The sequence below is a fragment of the Rhagoletis zephyria genome, unplaced genomic scaffold (assembly GCF_001687245.7).
Source record: "Rhagoletis zephyria isolate East Lansing unplaced genomic scaffold, Rhagoletis_zephyria_1.1 Rzeph_scaffold_03380, whole genome shotgun sequence".
NCBI classification, from domain to species: Eukaryota; Metazoa; Arthropoda; class Insecta; order Diptera; family Tephritidae; genus Rhagoletis; species Rhagoletis zephyria.
In genome coordinates, this window is record NW_016160463.1 from 36,306 (window position 1) to 54,010 (window position 17,705).

Below are 17,705 nucleotides of genomic sequence, written 5' to 3' on the forward strand. Positions count from 1 at the left end.
TAAATCCTATAAAACTTGGGTTGAAAAAATTGCAATCTCAAACCACCAGCGAGCTGAAATCTTGAATGGAAAAATTAATAATTCTCGAAACGCCAACGATTCGAAAAATAAAAATTATAGAAACTCCAACGATCCGAAAAATAAAAATTCAAGAATCTCCAACGACTAGAATAAAAATTCTCGAATCGCCAACGATTCAAAAAATAAAAATTATAGAGTCTCCAAAGATTAGAAAAATTAAATATTCTCGATTCGCCAGCGATTCGAAGAAAAAAATTTCTAGAATCGCCAACGATTCGAAAAACTAGCAATACTCGATTCGCTAACGATAGGTGACTCTCCTAAGAACTCGAAATCGCCGATCTATCGTCTCGATAGTTCTATCAGAGAAAACGAGCTCGTCTCGAATTCGAGGCGAATTCGTTGTGTTTATTGGGTAGTTTCTACTCAATTCCCAGCCACACAAAACATATACACGCATTCAAAACTGCTTTATCGCACCGCCGGGCATGCAAAGTTTCACACCCTTGGCGTTGGTTAGGTGGCGTAAGGGAATCATGGTTACTTTCACATCCGGTAGACACTCACTCATACAATCGCAGTCACCACAAGGAAAAGCTGTCGTTACAAGTTTTTAAACTTTACATTTTATATTATTAATTTGATTTGATACGATACCAGGGGGCCAATTCCTGTTCTGTGAAAACGTGAAGTGAAAACATTTTTCATCACTTCACATAAAATTACGATTTTGTTTTCAAATGTAAATAAATTAATTTGTCAAAAATGTTTCACTGTGAAAAAGAAGAGTTGGGCGCTTTTCTAGATGTTAACTGAATAGCATTTAATAATCGAGAATCGCTTAAAATGATAGTATCGAACCGCAGAACCAGAATTGGCTCCCAGGGTTCTGGCACTCGATTCCAAAAAAATTGTTTGAAAACTATCGAGGAAAAAGTATCGGTAATGATGTCAAAATAAAGATAATTAATACATCTTCAAGTTTATATATGAAATGTGTATGCTTGTTTATATATTTAACCCAAAAAATTAAAAAAACAAATAAAATGTTATAATTTTTTTATAAAAAACCTTTTTTAGAAAAAAGTGCGTAATCAATGCTAAAGAAATTTATCGTCGTTGTTTTGCAAAATTACCCATCGACTAGTTGCAAAACCGCCTAAATCGCCGTTGTGGCAAAAATGAGATTTGGTAACCCTGAACTACAGGCATCGAAAAAAAATCGTTAAATCGTTATTAAAACAACAGATTTGTCAAATAACACCTAGAGAAAATACCGCCTATCAAGGCAATGCCTTCAAAGTATAAACCGTTTTTCCGCTCTCCTGTAAAATTTGAGTGCCGTAAGATAGGCGGCTTTGCAAACACACGACGATATGTTATTTCGAAAGTGCAAGGTCTTACCATTCATTTGATATGCATATTTTATAATGATCTGCTTTTGAGGTTTAGGAATTCAGTAATAAAAAAATTAAAAGCATTTACAAGCAAGTAGCAAGTGTGAGGTAATATCATCATTTCTTTTGCCCAGAACTTTTTTCTGCATAGGCGGCCTTCGGCCGCACTTAGGGATTCTAACCCCTACAAAGTAGAATTCTCCTTCTGTGTTGCCGAACAAGGGGGCTGAAGACCTTTTGCACAGAACACCTTTCTGCGTAGGCGGCCTTCGGCCGCACTAAGGGATTATAACCCTCAATAAGTAGAATTCTCCTTCTGTGTTGCCGAAGAAGGTGGGCTGAACACTTCTTGCGGAGAACACGTTTCTGCGTAGGCGGCCTTCGTTTGCACTTGGGGATTATAACCCTTGCTAAGTAGAATTCTCCTTTCCATGTTGCCGAAGAAGGGGGGCTGCACACCTTTTGCAGAGAACACCCTTCTGCTTAGGCGGCCATCGGCCGCACTTAAGGATTACAACCCTCACTAAGTACAATTCTTCTTTCCGTGTTGAAAAAGAAGGGGGGCTGAACATCTTTTACAGAGAACACCTTTCTGCGTAGGCGGCCTTCGTCCGCACTTGGGGATTATAACCCTTACCGTATAGAATTCTTCTTTCTGTGTTACCGAAGAAGGGGCTGATATTTGCGCAGAACTTCTTTATACCATCACTAAACTCTTAAAACTCAAAAGCAAGTCATGATATAATATGGGCAGCTTTCTCAAGAAACCTGTAACTTTAAAGCTCACTTTATATTTAAAGGTTGCATTAAAATTTATGATTGTTTCTAAAGTAAAGCATTTTATTATCGGTTTTAAATTGGTTTACAGCAAAGAAACATACATACGTCAAAAACCGATAATAAATATGCTTAACTTTAGGCAAAGCTTTATTTTTAATCCAACCTTTAAATATAAAGTTAGCTTTAAAGCTAGTGGTTACTTCAGAAAACGGTCCTATGTATATGGTAGGAACTTGAGCTTTCTAAATAATACAAATTTTCTTAGCATTGATTATGCAGTTTTTCCAAAAAAGGATATTTTATGAAAAAATTATACATTTTTTTTTTTGTTTTATAATATTTTTGGCTTAGATTTAAAAACAAGCATACACACTTTATATACAAGCTTTAAGATAAATGAATTGTCGTTATTTATTTTAAAATCCTTATCGTAGCATCGGTTACGTAGTTTAGAAAATATTAATATTTTAAAATATTAAAATTTTTTTAACCTCATATCTTTTGTACTTTTCAATTGCGCCAAATAATATTTATATAGTTGAAATCAGCGTAAAAAGTACTATCGATCTGCATTTATAGTTTTTGCATTGCTGAACGCTTGGTTATCTTGATATATGCCAACATGAACCAACTAACAAGATCACGCAATCGAAAAATAATGAAAAAAGTAAATTTCTGAGCGTTTTTGACATCTGCCTAAGAATGAAAACAAGCAAAGAAAACGAAAAAGGCGCGGTGATTGAGTGCCATTAAATTGGTATTTATTATAAAATGTACAAAGTGAAACTTGATGACAATTAGCAAAAAAAGTTCATAAAATATGGTTTTCATGATTGAAAGTGTTTTACAATCGCATATCATCACCACGGATCGATTCTTCAAAGCCAGCGTTCTGGCCACAAACGTGCACCCACTTTTCAGGAAAATTTAGGCCTTTGCCAGACCAAAGAAACGCACAAACTTGTTCCAATCACAAAGCACTTCATTTTATATCATCAATTTGTAATAAAACAAAATTAAAATAAAAATCGCCATTCCGAAGCGATAGAAGACGATGTAAAAAGGAAAAACATAAAAAACGCTACGATAACTTTTTTCTGAAATTCGATTACAAATGCAACGATGGCGGATTGCGTGATCAGTAGTCGTTGGGGGTACTGTTTATGAATTTGTACAACGATTTTGGGTTGCTGTGCCCGAACGCGTGAATCGAATCAAAAAACTTTTACACACACTTGTAGACAACAGCTCACGCTTTATTACAAAAATTTAATTTACTAAATCTGTGCACTAATTTAACAATAATGTCGGTTGGAAATATGGTATTTGTTGCAAATTTTTGTTATAAATTTGTATATACATTTTTATAGACAAGATATTTTTATAAAACACCCAGTAACCAAAATAGACATCACTGGGGCGGCAGCCCCAGGTTTACCACACAGAAAGGGAATTCTAGTTACTTCATCCTCCTCCCCTCCGCACCCATCCCTAAATTGTTGTACAAATAGGTCCCTTTTCAGACACGTCAAGTCTTGCTTTCAAGTCTGTTCGGTCGTTGGTGAAGGAGGTGGGAAGAGAGGGGAAGAGTACAGATACCTCCGTACCGTCAATTCGTTTCAAGTTTTCTTGTTCTCTTTTGATCTTTTCGTTGCTTCCGGTTTAAAGAACCAAGTAGTTGAATTCAATAAAACTTGATGCGTGTGAAAGCAAAGAGAAAACACAAAAGAGAATGCGATAAAAATTGCTTTCAAGACTTGACGTGTCTGAAAGGGGACTAGCTAAACATTTCCCGTCTTTGGTTCATGATATGCCAAATAACGATATGGTATCGAAACATGATTCAATAATACAAGGTTAGATAATTATTGACAGCTGCGGTTTGACACTCCCTTACAAAAGGTTGCATTTACGAAGGACAGAGAAAGGGCAAGAATGCAATCCCTTGTTTCGAAAATGGTAGTAGAAAAGTACGCAAAGTAGGCAATTAGTAGTGAAATTCCTTTTGTAAATACTAATGTATTTGCAGGAAATCTGGCATTTTAAACGAAATGTTGAACGTAATATTGATATATCTACGTGAATTACGTAATTTACAAAAGGAATTTCACTACTAATTGTCTACCTCGCGTACTTTTCTACTACCATTTTCAAAACAAGGGATTGCATTCTTGCCCTTTCTCTGTCCTTCGTAAATGCAACCTTTTGTAAGGGAGTGTCAAACCGCAGCTGTCAATAATTATCTAACCTTGTATTATTGAATCATGGTTGAATCATGGTATCGAAATTCGTGTGCCTAGTTTTGACATCGGTATTTGATTTTAATCGATAAGTATGTTGTACCAATTGCGCTTCTAAAATAATATGATTTGTAGCCATCAATTACTTTAATGGCAACAAACGCGAATATCGACGAAAATTTTGAAACCCCCGATGTAAGTTTCAGGATGTCATTCATTGTGAAAGGTATTGAATACTTTATATATTGAATTCTAGTTTGACGAAGATGAACTGGGCGAAGAGCAGTTTGTTTCTACAACCGCTGGGAGAAAAAGATTGTTTAGCAAGGAGTTAAGATGTATGATGTATGGCTTCGGTGATGATAAGAATCCTTATACAGAAAGTGTAGACTTGTTAGAAGACTTGGTAATTGAATTCATAACCGAAATGACACACAAAGCAATGGAAATCGGACGTACCGGCCGTGTACAAGTCGAAGATATCATATTTTTGGTTCGAAAGGACCTTAGAAAATATGCCCGTGTTAAAGATTTGTTGACGATGAATGAAGAATTGAAAAAAGCGAGAAAGGCATTTGATGAAATTAAATATGTTGGTGAGTATTGCAAAAATAACAAATATAATTCTCTAAATCATATCTTTTCAGGCAATGAGGCTAAGATTAAATGACAAAAGTTTAAATAAACAAAGCATTTTCTTAATTATAGTAGTTGCAACTTTATTTTTTACGAATGGAAACAAAATATATTGACAATGACTTGTTTAATCGAAATAGTCCTCTATATCGATATTTGGGTTAAGTATATCATCTCCGTAGGGCGTAAGGTCGATGCCATTCAATATTAAATTCTCACAGGTTTCGGCAAGTTCTGAATTTCCAATCAATATTGCTCCACGTAAACGTCCATTTTGTAATACAAATTTAGTATACTCTTCTTGTGGCGTACTGCGTAGCAAAATTTCGTAATCATTCCCCAAGCCTTGACCATTATATAGACCAAGGAGTATCACAGGATAACCAAAAAGGTGTGTTACATGCCCAAAGAGCTCAAAGCAAAAATCTTGATAGATTACTTCATTTCTTAGTTTCGCTCCCATACTACGGGCTGCCATACACCCCATTTGACGCGCTTGTGTCCACAACCTCATCTGAAACCAGTGCTCGCCATGTTCCCACACGCAGGTGCAAACATCGCCCGCTGCATAAATTCCTTCTACATTAGTTTCCATCATATCATTTACAGCAATTCCTCCGTCAGAGGCCAGACACAAAGGTATAGAACAAGAGTAATTATGTCGGGGTTCAACACCTGTTGCAGATACGAGGAAATCACATTTAATTTGTTCTCCATTAGACAACGTTACAAAAAGCATGCTGTTTTCTTCTCTTATCTGCTTAATATGTGCCTTGTAATGCATGATCGGGGACTTGAGTTCAGTAACTGTATTTCCTTTGAGGGTAAAATTTCTATGCCAATCAGGTCCCAAGGCTGCACCATGCTTAGTAACATTTTTATGTTGACCTTCGGATAATATTTCAGCATATCTCAATCGTTTAACAATTGAACTGGCAACCGGTTTATGTTCGCATGTAGTTTTACTATGCTGTATAGATTCTTGGAAAAAATGTGCTGCACCAGCATCTACAAATGTTGATGCTATATGAGCGTCTTTGATGACCCAATGTAATTCAACACCATGCAATTCGTATGCAAGCTCACTCGCAATGCCACCATTGCCTAGCAACACAACACTTTTCGCATTTCCTAAACGTTGCTGCAATATCAAAACTGAATCAGTGTCGCGAATTCCAATGACTAGAGGTGTGTCATTATGTATTAGATGAGGTACAGCCCCCGTGCAAAGGCAAATGGACTTATAATATATTTTACAACCGTTTTCAGTTTCAACGTGACGCTTTGACGCTTCTATATGCTTTAGTTGGTCAACAATAGTAATAATTGCTGGAGCAATCGTACTGGAATCTTCCAAAGAACGTTCCTTTACATCAAATTTATAAACAAACCGTGCAACAGGTTCTAAATTAGCTATGGTTTTTATAACACTTGATTCTGTTAATAAAATTATGCTCTCTTCCGGATGATAAACTGCTAAAGTTTCTGCACAAGTTACACCGGCTATACCACCACCCACGACTAGGAATGTCACCCTATGATCTTCGAGTTTTGTATTGTCATTTATACAAGACGCCATTACTTTGTTTCTTATTCGTGTTATTTTACTTTTTAGAACTTGAACTGATAACTCGATTAAAGTTTATTGCGCTTTAGTTACGGAATGGCCGTAATATTCGTCAAGATCAAACTTTCGAAAAGGGACATCGAAAGATATAAGCCCGTAATCATAGGCACGCTCTACAGCCACTAGGAGCTCAAAATGTTTTCTTTGGCAAAGTCCAGTTTTGGAATAACTTAGAATTTTACCAGTATGCGGCGATATAAACTGACGAAGTAATTCAATATTACGGTGATCTAAGGCTAAATATTCGTCACGACAAATAGGACACGGGTTACCGGTAGAAATTACGCCTTTTCGTACGCAGGTCTTTCGTGTTTTACGAGGTGGTATTGCTCCTTTATGGTTTCGTCTACATGTAAGCAAATTGTGAAATATATGAAAACGGAAGTTTTTCATGATTACCTGTATTGTTCCCATACAAACTGGTCACCATAAGTTTCTTTATACGCAGAACTTTGAAGATATCGTATTGACGTCTCTACTGGTATAACCTGTGTTCGATCATTTTTCTGCTTCAATGCATCAGCAGCGAGGTTCCCAGATTCTAGTTCGTTATTCTTATCTGCTTTAACTTCGCATCTATGAACCACATAGAAATGAAATTTTATAACTCCTGCAGGACGAACACCTCGGCCAACAACAGGGAACGTTTTAGTTAGATTTTTGGCTAATCCTCTCAGAATAGTAATCATTTTATTCTAATATTCGCCCGAAAAAATTCATCCCTAACCAACAATTAAATAATGCTCACTTGTACTATAGAAATGACGTTTTGAAATCGATTATATCGAATATCAATTAGAACCAGTGTTGCCAAAACTTTTTGTGTCGACCGGCTATATTGGCAAAAAAACCGGCTAAAATGTTTCTACTAAAATTCACTTGGGCATACATCAAGAAAACCAACCGTTCAGCTATAGAAAAACTAAAAATTCAGATTGCTAGTACTTTTTACGATGACTTTAACTATATAAATATTATTTACCGCAATTGAAAAGTAAAGTAGATATATAAATTAAAATATTTTCTAAACTGCGTAACCGATTCAAAAGGTAATGATGTCAAAATAAAGACAATTAATTTATCTTCAAGCTGATCTATCAAATGTGTATGCTTTTTTAAATATTTCAGCCAAAAATATTATATAACAAAAAAAGTTAATATAATTTCATAAAATAACCTTTTTTTAGAAAGTCTATAATTAATGCTAAAAATACATATTATATTACGATTTGATTTCAGTGATAATAAAAAATATAAATGCATGTATGTGCAAATGCATATTGTAGTTAATTAAACGGGTTGGCTTTCCATTATGGCCGTTCGTTAAAGGGGCGGTGGGCGAAACGCAAGTGGGCGTGGCACCTCTAACCCACCTTTTTGGAGAGGGAATGAACCGCCATTGACAAAAATGCAACCCCCGACCACCTAGGTCCTTTACGGTTCCCTAGGGACCCCTTAGAAAAATTGCCGAAAATCACAATTTTCATTTGCGTTTTTCGCTTGAAATTTGGTAAATATTTATTTGCACAAGACATTTTTAGGTACACATTTTTATATACAAGACATTTATATTTTATTTATTTATTTATTACAGTCATTTGACCTATGTACATTCACGTATATACATTGGAATTATGTATTGCGATATATAATAAAAGTAAAGTTAAAATTAATGCTTAAAATAAGTTAACCTGTTTCACTTTTCCTTCTAAGCTATATAATAGTTTATGTATATTTAACTAAGATAGCATATTCTCGATGCTGTTGGAATGGACGTGATTCCAAGCAGCACCGTTATGGGCTGTTTTTGCCTACGCGTAAAAGCACATTTAGCGTATTTAGCTCTAAATGCTACTCTAAATGTACAATTATCCATACAAAATTCGTCACCTAAATGCAACTAAATGCAACTTCATTTTTGCATTAAGAATCTAAATGCTAAAAGCAACCCTGAGATCTTCCAAAATTTCCACGATTCGAACATGCTTTAATGAAAAAGTGGCAACATTGCTTTTTCGAGTATACAGCCGCTAGCTGCGTTTCAGTGATCGCCGATCGAGATTTCATGTATTATTTTACATTATTTGGGTAAAGAAAAGTTACGCAAATTCAACATCGATATGATGCTGATAAAAATCTGGATTAATTTGTGATCAACTCTGTTTGTTTTGTTTCCTAATTAAGTGTGGAAATTATAATTGACAGCACCGACAAATGAATATATACACAAAGAAATGTTCGGTTATGGTTAAAACAATTCAAGCTTTTGTATTGAATTTTCGGTTTAGAATTTATTTTTTGCTTTTCAGTAGGGGTTTTGCACATTATCTTTTCCGTGAGAATTTACCGTAATATACGGATCTGAATAAGCGACTGCAACACGGCTGTTTGTCAAAAGCATACTATTTCGCACTCGCGTAAATGTACATTTGCTATATGCGATAGCATGAACGCTCTTCGAAAACTTATGTTCGAAAGTGCTAAATGTTGCATTTTAAATGCAGCAAAAACACCGCATAAATATATCACGTACGATATGCGGTCTAATGGGCTGTTTTTGCTGTTGGAATGGACGTGATTCCAAGCAGCACCGTTATGGGCTGTTTTTGCCTACGCGTAAAAGCACATTTAGCGCATTTAGCTCTAAATGCTACTCTAAATGTACATTTATCCATACAAAATTCGTCACCTAAATGCAACTAAATGCAACTCCATTTTTGCATTAAGAATCTAAATGCCAAAGCAACCTTGTTATCTTCCAAAATTTCCACGATTCGAACATGGTTTAAAGAGAAAAAGTGGTAACATTGCTTTTTCGAATATACGGTTGCTAGCTGCGTTTCAGTGATCACCGATTGAGATTTCTTTTATTTTACATTACATATTTGGATAAAGAAAAGTTAAGCAAATTCAACATCGATGTGATGCTGATAGAAATCTGGATCAATTTGTGATCAACTCTGTTTGGTTTGTTTCCTAATTAGGTGAGGAAATTTTAATTGACAGCACCGACAAATGAATATATACACAAACAAATGTTTGGTTATGGTTAAAATCATTCAAGTTTTTGTATTGAATTTTTGGTTTAAAATTAATTTTTTCCTTTTCAGTATGGTTTTTGCACATTTTCTTCTGCGTGAGAATTGATCGTAATATATACGGATCTAAATAAGAGACTGGAACACGGCTGTTTAACAAAAGCATACGATTTCGAACTCGCGTAAATGTACATTTGCTAAATGCTATAGCATGAACGCTCTTCGAAAACATATGTTCGAAAGTGCTAAATGTTGCATTTTAAATGCAGCAAAAACGCTGCATAATACCATGTTCTGACCGACAACGAAAACACCTTGAAAACGAGTTTTGGGATTGTGGGCTGAAGGCTGTTCACACCGACTGTTGGTGTTTTCGTTGACATTTCTTACATCCTTTGTTTACAGTTTTGCTACATAAATACAAAACCAAAATACTTTTCCTTCAATTTCTTTTAATTAACAACCTTTTACTTCCATGCTTATATAATTTTGGTCAGCCAATTAACAATAAATCCGAAATGGCGTATTAAAGATGATAAAATATGACTGCCACTTCGATAAATAATCGAAAAAAACTAGTGCAGACACCGATTGGAATGAGTGGAACGTGAGTTTTCAAGTGCTTTTCAGCGAAAAATAGTTTTCGTTTGACAAATTTTACATGGACGAAAACACAAGTTTTAGGTCGACAACCAGTTTTACCAACGAAAACATGTTTTCGATGTCGGTCAGAACATGGTATATGAGTGTAACTTCCAGAGCCACAAATGAGCGATTGGAAAGGACTAGTTTCCAAGCGGCCTCTTATAAACTTCTCTACCGGCAGGCGATCTGAATGAACGAAATGCAGAGTCGCGCTATTTGATCGGACGGAAAGGACTAGTTTCCATGCCGACGTTCTTTTTTCATACATTAGTTGCGTTCCAGATGCTTCACGATATTCACGAACTTCACAATTTGCAGGAACAGCTGTTTTCTCCATTAATAAACCTTATTGGAGGTGGTCACCTGGAACGACTTCCTGTAAAAACCTGCAAATCGTGAATCATCTGGAACGCAACTATTATGGGTGATCTAAATGCAGAGTCGCGATATTTGATCGTACGGAAAGGACTAGTTTCCATGCCGACCTTCTTATTTCATACATTATGGGTGATCTGAATGGACTAGATCCAGAGTCATCCAGCTAGTTCGGATGGAAAGGACTATGTTGCGAACACACCCGCCAGACTTCAAATGCAACACTGCAGTTATTTATCTTCTTTCATTTTCTTTCATTTCACTTGCATATGTATTTCCAAAATTGAATTTGTCATTTACTGTTTGTACGCCAGTCTTACCGGCACATGAATACAAAGTGTAAGAAATTATTTCTGCTAAACTAAACTTGTAAGATTTATATTATATATTATTTCAGTGAAATAAACGAACAACTTTTCAACGGTGACAACGTCAACGTTCGTTGAATATAAATTGGTGGTGTTCATTTCTTTTGTAAGTGCCAGCGGGAGCTTTGTGGCGTGCATAACAATTTTATTTCAACATTCGCTGTTTCTTTCTGACGCCGTTATTTCAAATTTAACGTTTTTCCGAAACAATGGAAACACGAAGTCAAACGAAAGCCGAAAAGGCATCATCAAGATTGTCGACGTCGCAGTCGACAGAATCTGATGAAATCGACATGGATGGAACTGTAGTTGCATCCACGGAACTTGAGAAGTCTTTACAAAAACTGGTTCTGGACTTGACCGAACGCATCAAGATCCTGAAATCAAGACCGATATCGACCTTGCAATCATCTACGTCGAGCAATTTTGAGTCTGCAATTGCAACGTCGACGTACAAAACAAATTCCTCAAGTGATAATTTGCCCTCACAAATCGCTCAAATGCCAAGGAGCACACCGTTCTCTACGTGTAATTCATTGAATTCTGGTGCAACTGCTAGCTACGCACAGCGACCGGCAGTCCCATTGCGATCGCCGCACTTAAATTTATTGCCGACGACTACTTGGAATTTACCATTCCTACCGTCTTTGCACATGTCCGCCACCACCACTACCACATACGCCCGACCGAACGTAATGCCTACTGCTGCCAGTACACAATTTCCGTTTAACCAAGGAACGAATATGGGGACTTCATACTCTACGGTTCCACAATTGAGTACTCCACGAAAGTTGTACGATTTGCCAGAATTGAATGGTCGCCCCGAAGAATGGCCTATATTTTTGACATCTTTGAATGAGTCCACAGCAGCGTATGATTATTCCATGCTAGAGAATACACTTCGCCTACAGAAATGCCTTAAGGGCGCAGCATGAGAGGAAGTTGAATGCCTACTTGTTGACCCACGAAATGTTGGTGAAGTGATTGAACAGTTAAGGTTCCGATTTGGCCAGCCCGAGCTTCTGGTGAGAAGTCAACTAACTAAAATAAAGGAGATATTACCAATTCCTGAAAATCGGTTGGAGAGATTGGTATCGTTCGCATCCAGCGTTAAAAATTTCACAATATTTCTTAAGACAGCCAATGCTGAGCAGCATTTACATAACCCTACGCTTATGGAGGAGCTTACTTCCAAAATGCCAATGACCAAGAGAGAGTCGAATGGGCATCCTACGCAGTGCAGATTCGTCCGTATCCTACGCTGGAGCATTTTGAGCTGTGGCTGAGTCAACTTGCCAGGGTTATTGCCAAAGCCACAGTGCTCTCACTGCCTCCCACGATGCCACGAACACAATCGAAGCAAATACTTGCCGTAAGCGAAACGCGCAGTAGCAGCGAAGTCCTAAATCCATGTGTGCAATGTTCAGCCTCACATCATTTGTCAAAGTGTGACTCGTATCTGAGTAAAAGTGTTGGGCAGAGGTGGGAAATAGTGAAGGAACAAAAATTGTGTTTCTCCTGTCTTATTAAAGGTCACGGCATGTATCAGTGTAAAAGGAAGCGCGCATGTATGGTGGAAGACTGCAAGAAANTCGCATGTATGGTGGAAGACGGCAAGAAATTGCACCACTCTACATTACATGAAACCGGTGTCACCGTGCATGAGCCACCAAGAGGGCTGAGATTTCCATTGCGGAACCAATTGCTATTCCAATCAAAGTATAGTGAATTTTTTATGAAACTCGGTGGGGATACTAATGGAGGTCTCCTTTAACTATATTTACCACTTTCACAATGTTGTTGCTAATAGTACTTAAGTTATTTGTTGTTAAAATATCCCGCCTGCTATCACCACATTTTATTATAACTCCACACCTATCACATTTATTTACACAAATATATTATCCTTAAAAGGTTCGCATGCGTTTGTAATACCTTAATATACAATTATTAATTAATTAATTAAGTAAAACGCGTTTATAAATGTCTTCACATATGTTTGCACATTTCACAAACAAGCAGAAATAACAATGGCTGACAGTATCACAAAATGTATGCTACCATACGTTAAAAAAATACACCACAAATAAATGCGTATAATTAGGGGTATAAGTGTGCAATACGTACATTGCTCTTATTAAAAATAATAATATTATGATCGATAGGAGTCTTACTCCTGATCAAAACGGTATAATTTTTTTCGGGGGGAAATAATATTTACTGGTGTTATTATAGTTCAAAGTACACAAATGTAGAAAACGTACATCGATAATTTTTTATTAAAAATTTTCATTATTTATCAAATTTTTCAATTTTCATTATTTATCAAATATTTCCCCCACGAAAAAAATTATACCGTTTTGATCAGGAGTAAGACCCCTATCGATCATAATATTATTATTTTTAATAAGAGCAATGTACGTATTGTACACTTATACCCCTAATTATACGCACTTATTTGTGGTGTATTTTTTTTAACGTCAAGCCTACGCAGAAAGAAGTTCTGGGCGAAAGAAACTATGATATCACCCACACTTGTCACTTGCTTGTAAATGCTTTTAATTTTTTTTATCACTGAATTCTTAAACCTCAAAAGTAGATCATAATAAAATATGTATATCAAATTAAAGATAAGAACTTGCACTTTCTAAGTAATATATATGTCTTTAGCATTGATTATGCACTTTTTTGTAAAAAACGTTATTTTATGAAAAAATTATAACATTTTAATTGTTTTTTAATATTTTTGGCTTAAATATATAAGCAAGTAAACACATTTTATATATCAACTTAAAGATAGATTAATTGTCTTTATTTTGATATCATTACTTTTTAGATCGGTTACGTAGTTTAGAATATATTAATATTTTAAAATATCGCAAACATTTTCTTTAACCTTTTATATCTTCATTACTTTTTAATTGCGGCAAATAATATTTGTATAGTTGAAACCAGCGTGCCATGTCAAGCTTTATCGCCAAGGGATACGCTAGGGAAGGTTCAAACGCCTTTTAATTTGTACTTACCACATTTTGCAGTTTTTAATAACAATAAGCCTGGCAAGCTGCGGCTGGTGTTCGATGTGGCAGCGGCGGTAAACAGGGTGTCGTTAAACTCTGTTCTCCTTAAGGGTCCAGATGAAATGCAACCCTTGATTGGAGTATTGCTACAATTTCGAGAGGGCGTTGTCGCCATATGCGCTAACATAAGGGAAATGTTCCTACAAGTCGGTATGAGGCAGGAAGATCAGAATGCACAACGTTTCCTGTGGCGATACGACATCAATTACCCTGCAGTAATCTATGTGATGACTTCAATGATTTTTGGAGCCACATGCTCTCCATGCATAGCACAGCATGTTAAGAACAGAAATGCTGAAGAAGTCGCCGGTGATCGCCTCGAAGTGGTAAGGGTAATAACTGACAATCATTATGTGGATGACTTCGTGTGCAGCTTTAGGGACGAGCGTGAAGCATTGGAAATTGCTCAAGCCGTGAGGGAAACTCATTTAAAGGCCGGATTTGTTTTGAAAAAATTTTATCTCCAACTCCAGAGACGTGCAAAACCGCGTAAACAAAAGCGTTCAACACTCACAGGCCGTAGTTAGCATGGATGCAGGTGGTCATGTCGACAAGGTGTTGGGACTGTTCTGGGACAGCCAAGTTGATGCACTTGTATTCAAAAAAAAAGTAAAATTGCATCGAGTTGATCCACAGATACTCACAGGGGACAAATGCCCAACTAAACGAGAATTTCTGGGTTTGGTGATGTCTGCTTATGACCCCTTGGGAATGTAGGCCGATATTATGATATATGGGAAGAATTTACTGCAGTCACTGTGGAGGAAAGGCACTGCGTGATGACGAAATTCCTTCTGATATTTTTGGCAGATTCACGTCATGGATCAGAAGATTACGAATGGTGGAACAGCTCAGAGTAAGTAGATGCTATGCGCCAGAATTTTTGCCGCCAAATACCACTGTTGAACTGCATGTATTCGTGGATGCCAGTGAGCAAGCCTTCGCTGAAGTGGCCTTTTGGAGAATAATTGCACCCGGAAGCGTTAAAATTAGCTTTGTTTTGGGAAAAACCAGATGCGCACCACTGAAACTGCTGTCTATACCCCGCTTAGAGCTGCAGGCTGCTGTTTTGGGTACACGGTTGAAATCAACGATTGTTGAAAGCCATACTATCAAACCCAGCCGAACTATTTTGTGGACTGATTCCAGAACGGTTTTGATGTGGATCAAATCTGACCATCGACAATATAAACCATTTGTTGCGCATCGTATAAGCGAGATACTGGATGAGACATACGAGAACGAATGGCGTTGGTGCCCATCGAAGTTGAATGTGGCCGATTTGGCTACAAGAACTGCTTACCCTATGCGCGAGGAAACAGATTTACGGTGGACAAGGGGTCCTGAATTTTTGCTTTAGCCAGAAGAGCTTTGCCCAGTTTTGCAAGGCATAAAGGTGGAGGCGGTCGTCGATGAGGAGAAACGAAGATGCATGCTAGTGATTCCGGCGGGAAAGGTAATTAATTTCACACGCTTTTCGAATTATTTGCGTCTGAAGCGAACGATTGCTTTTCCTTACCTTTTTTTCTAATGTCAAAGCCAAATACATTGGATCAGTAGGGCCGTCAGGAGAACTTACCTCCATCGAACTAAAGGACGCGGAGCTACGATTGTGTCGAATAGTTCAAAAAGAGGCATTTCCCAACGCAATCATGCAATTGAAAAATAATAATACCGTGTCAAAGGACAGTGTTATTTATAAACTTACGCCGCAACTCAATCACGATGGTGTCCTATGCGTACAAGGGCGAATAGATTACGCGGCCGCACTTAGTGAGGGCACGAGAAGACCTATCATATTGCCATACAGACACGACTTCACTGAATTTGTCGTTCAGTGGTACCACCAAAGACTTTATCATCAAAACCACGAGCTCGTCGTAAACGAAATACGAAAGGTATTCTGGATCCCACACTTACTTGCGGCAGTTAAACGAGGTCAGTCTGATTGTCAGCAGTGTAAAAATTCCAGAGCAACTCCAAGGCCTCCGTTGATGCGCCAACTGCCAGTCGATCGCGTAACGCCATATGTGCGGCCCTTTACGTACACAGGACTTGACTACTTTGGTCCCATTATGGTAACAATTGGTAGAAGAACGGAGAAACGGTGGGCAGCATTATTCACCTGTCTAACCATACGCGCTATCCACATTGAACTTGCGCGTGATCTTTCTTCTGATGCTTGTATCCTTTGTATAAGGAACTTCGTTAACCGCCGTGGTGTTCCAGCCAAAATTCGTTCGGATATGGGTACCAACTTTGTGGATGCGAGTGGTGAGCTATCCAAGTTGGCGGATATCTTCGACGACAAGTAAATTCGAACCGAGTTGTCAACGCGAGGCATTATTTGGGAATTCAACTGTCCAGCGAACCCAAGCAGTGGCGGATGCTGGGAGCGTCTCATACAGTCAGTGAAGAGAGTACTGGAAATGACATTGAAGAAGAAGGCGCCGCAAGTATATACCTTGAACAGCCTCCTAATTGAGGCGGAAAATATAGTCAACAGCTGCCCGTTGACTCACTTGCCAGTCACACCAGAGGAGCCTGATCCACTAACTCCCAACCCTTTCTGTTGGGGGCCACTAACTCTACACAAACGCCAGGTGACGAAGGAGTGGTCGCCACTAGGAAGCATTATCGAATAAGCCAGCAACTGAAAAATCAGTTTTGACATCGCTGGATAAAAGAATATTTGCCTACGCTTACGTAACGGACGAAATGGTTTGCACCACAGCCTGAAGTAAAGACCGGTGATGTAGTCATCATCAGTTATTTATCTTCTTTAATTTTCTTTAATTTCACTTACATATGTATTTCCAAAATTGAATTTGTCATTTACTGTTTGTAAGCCAGTCTTACCGGCACATGAATACAAAGTGTAAGAAATTATTTCTGCTAAACTAAACTTGTAAGATTTATATTATATATTATTTCAGTAAATTAAACGAACAACTTTTCAACGGTGACAACGTCAACGTTCGTTGAATATAAATTGGTGGTGTTCATTTCTTTTGTAAGTGCCAGCAGGAGCTTTGTGGCGTGCATAACATACTAGTTTCCATGCCGGACCTTTCTCTCTAATAGCCAATGTTCTACAGTGATCAAGTAGCAGCCTTTTGAAGGTACCAACGTTTTCACAATTTTTTACTTGAGCTGGAAGTTCATTGTAACATTTTAATCCCTTATAAAAGATATTCTTCTTAGCTATTTCCATTTTATACAGCGGCAGCCTGAAGCTATAATTTCCCCTGAGTAAATACGAATGGGTTTCATTATTATATCGTAGGATATCACTCATATAATCTGGAAGTCTAACTTGTTTTATGTTAGACACGAATTTCATAGTGTGATAGAAAGTTTGCTGTTTCATGCTCAGCCAGTTTAATTCTGCGATCATTTCCCGTATGGGTGTGTCGTATCGCTTGTTCAAGATAAATCGCATAGCCCTATTTTGCATTTTTTTAAGCTTATCTATTTGTGTGTCGCTTGCTATAAAAA

The 17,705-nt window shown here is 37.4% G+C and overlaps 3 protein-coding genes across 3 annotated transcripts; 1 reads left to right on the forward strand and 2 right to left on the reverse strand.

Annotated features, from left to right (window-relative positions):
• Positions 1-4,447: 4,447 nt before the first annotated feature.
• Taf13 (TATA-box binding protein associated factor 13) lies at positions 4,448-5,205 on the forward strand. Its single transcript, XM_017623856.1, has 3 exons — positions 4,448-4,633; positions 4,695-5,034; positions 5,086-5,205. The coding sequence occupies exons 1-3, from the start codon at positions 4,589-4,591 to the stop codon at positions 5,106-5,108; spliced, it is 408 nt and encodes a 135-aa protein (XP_017479345.1). The 5' UTR covers positions 4,448-4,588; the 3' UTR covers positions 5,109-5,205.
• Pyroxd1 (pyridine nucleotide-disulfide oxidoreductase domain 1) lies at positions 5,141-6,678 on the reverse strand. The gene has a single exon (XM_017623854.1). The coding sequence runs from the start codon at positions 6,651-6,653 to the stop codon at positions 5,202-5,204; it is 1,452 nt and encodes a 483-aa protein (XP_017479343.1). The 5' UTR covers positions 6,654-6,678; the 3' UTR covers positions 5,141-5,201.
• mRpS18B (mitochondrial ribosomal protein S18B) lies at positions 6,513-7,484 on the reverse strand. Its single transcript, XM_017623855.1, has 2 exons — positions 7,101-7,484; positions 6,513-7,047 (listed from the first exon to the last, which is right to left on the reverse strand). The coding sequence occupies exons 1-2, from the start codon at positions 7,388-7,390 to the stop codon at positions 6,717-6,719; spliced, it is 621 nt and encodes a 206-aa protein (XP_017479344.1). The 5' UTR covers positions 7,391-7,484; the 3' UTR covers positions 6,513-6,716.
• Positions 7,485-17,705: the final 10,221 nt, after the last annotated feature.

Excerpts from the sequence above, each read along its gene's own strand:
- Taf13 (XM_017623856.1), top strand. The coding sequence starts at position 4,589 with ATGGCAACAAACGCGAATATCGACGAAAATTTTGAAACCCCCGAT. Across the intron at positions 4,634-4,694 it reads AAAATTTTGAAACCCCCGAT|TTTGACGAAGATGAACTGGG; the intron begins GTAAGTTTCAGG and ends ATTGAATTCTAG. Across the intron at positions 5,035-5,085 it reads TGATGAAATTAAATATGTTG|GCAATGAGGCTAAGATTAAA; the intron begins GTGAGTATTGCA and ends ATATCTTTTCAG.
- Pyroxd1 (XM_017623854.1), bottom strand. The coding sequence starts at position 6,653 with ATGGCGTCTTGTATAAATGACAATACAAAACTCGAAGATCATAGGGTG.
- mRpS18B (XM_017623855.1), bottom strand. The coding sequence starts at position 7,390 with ATGATTACTATTCTGAGAGGATTAGCCAAAAATCTAACTAAAACGTTC. Across the intron at positions 7,048-7,100 it reads TTTGTATGGGAACAATACAG|ACGAAACCATAAAGGAGCAA; the intron begins GTAATCATGAAA and ends GCTTACATGTAG.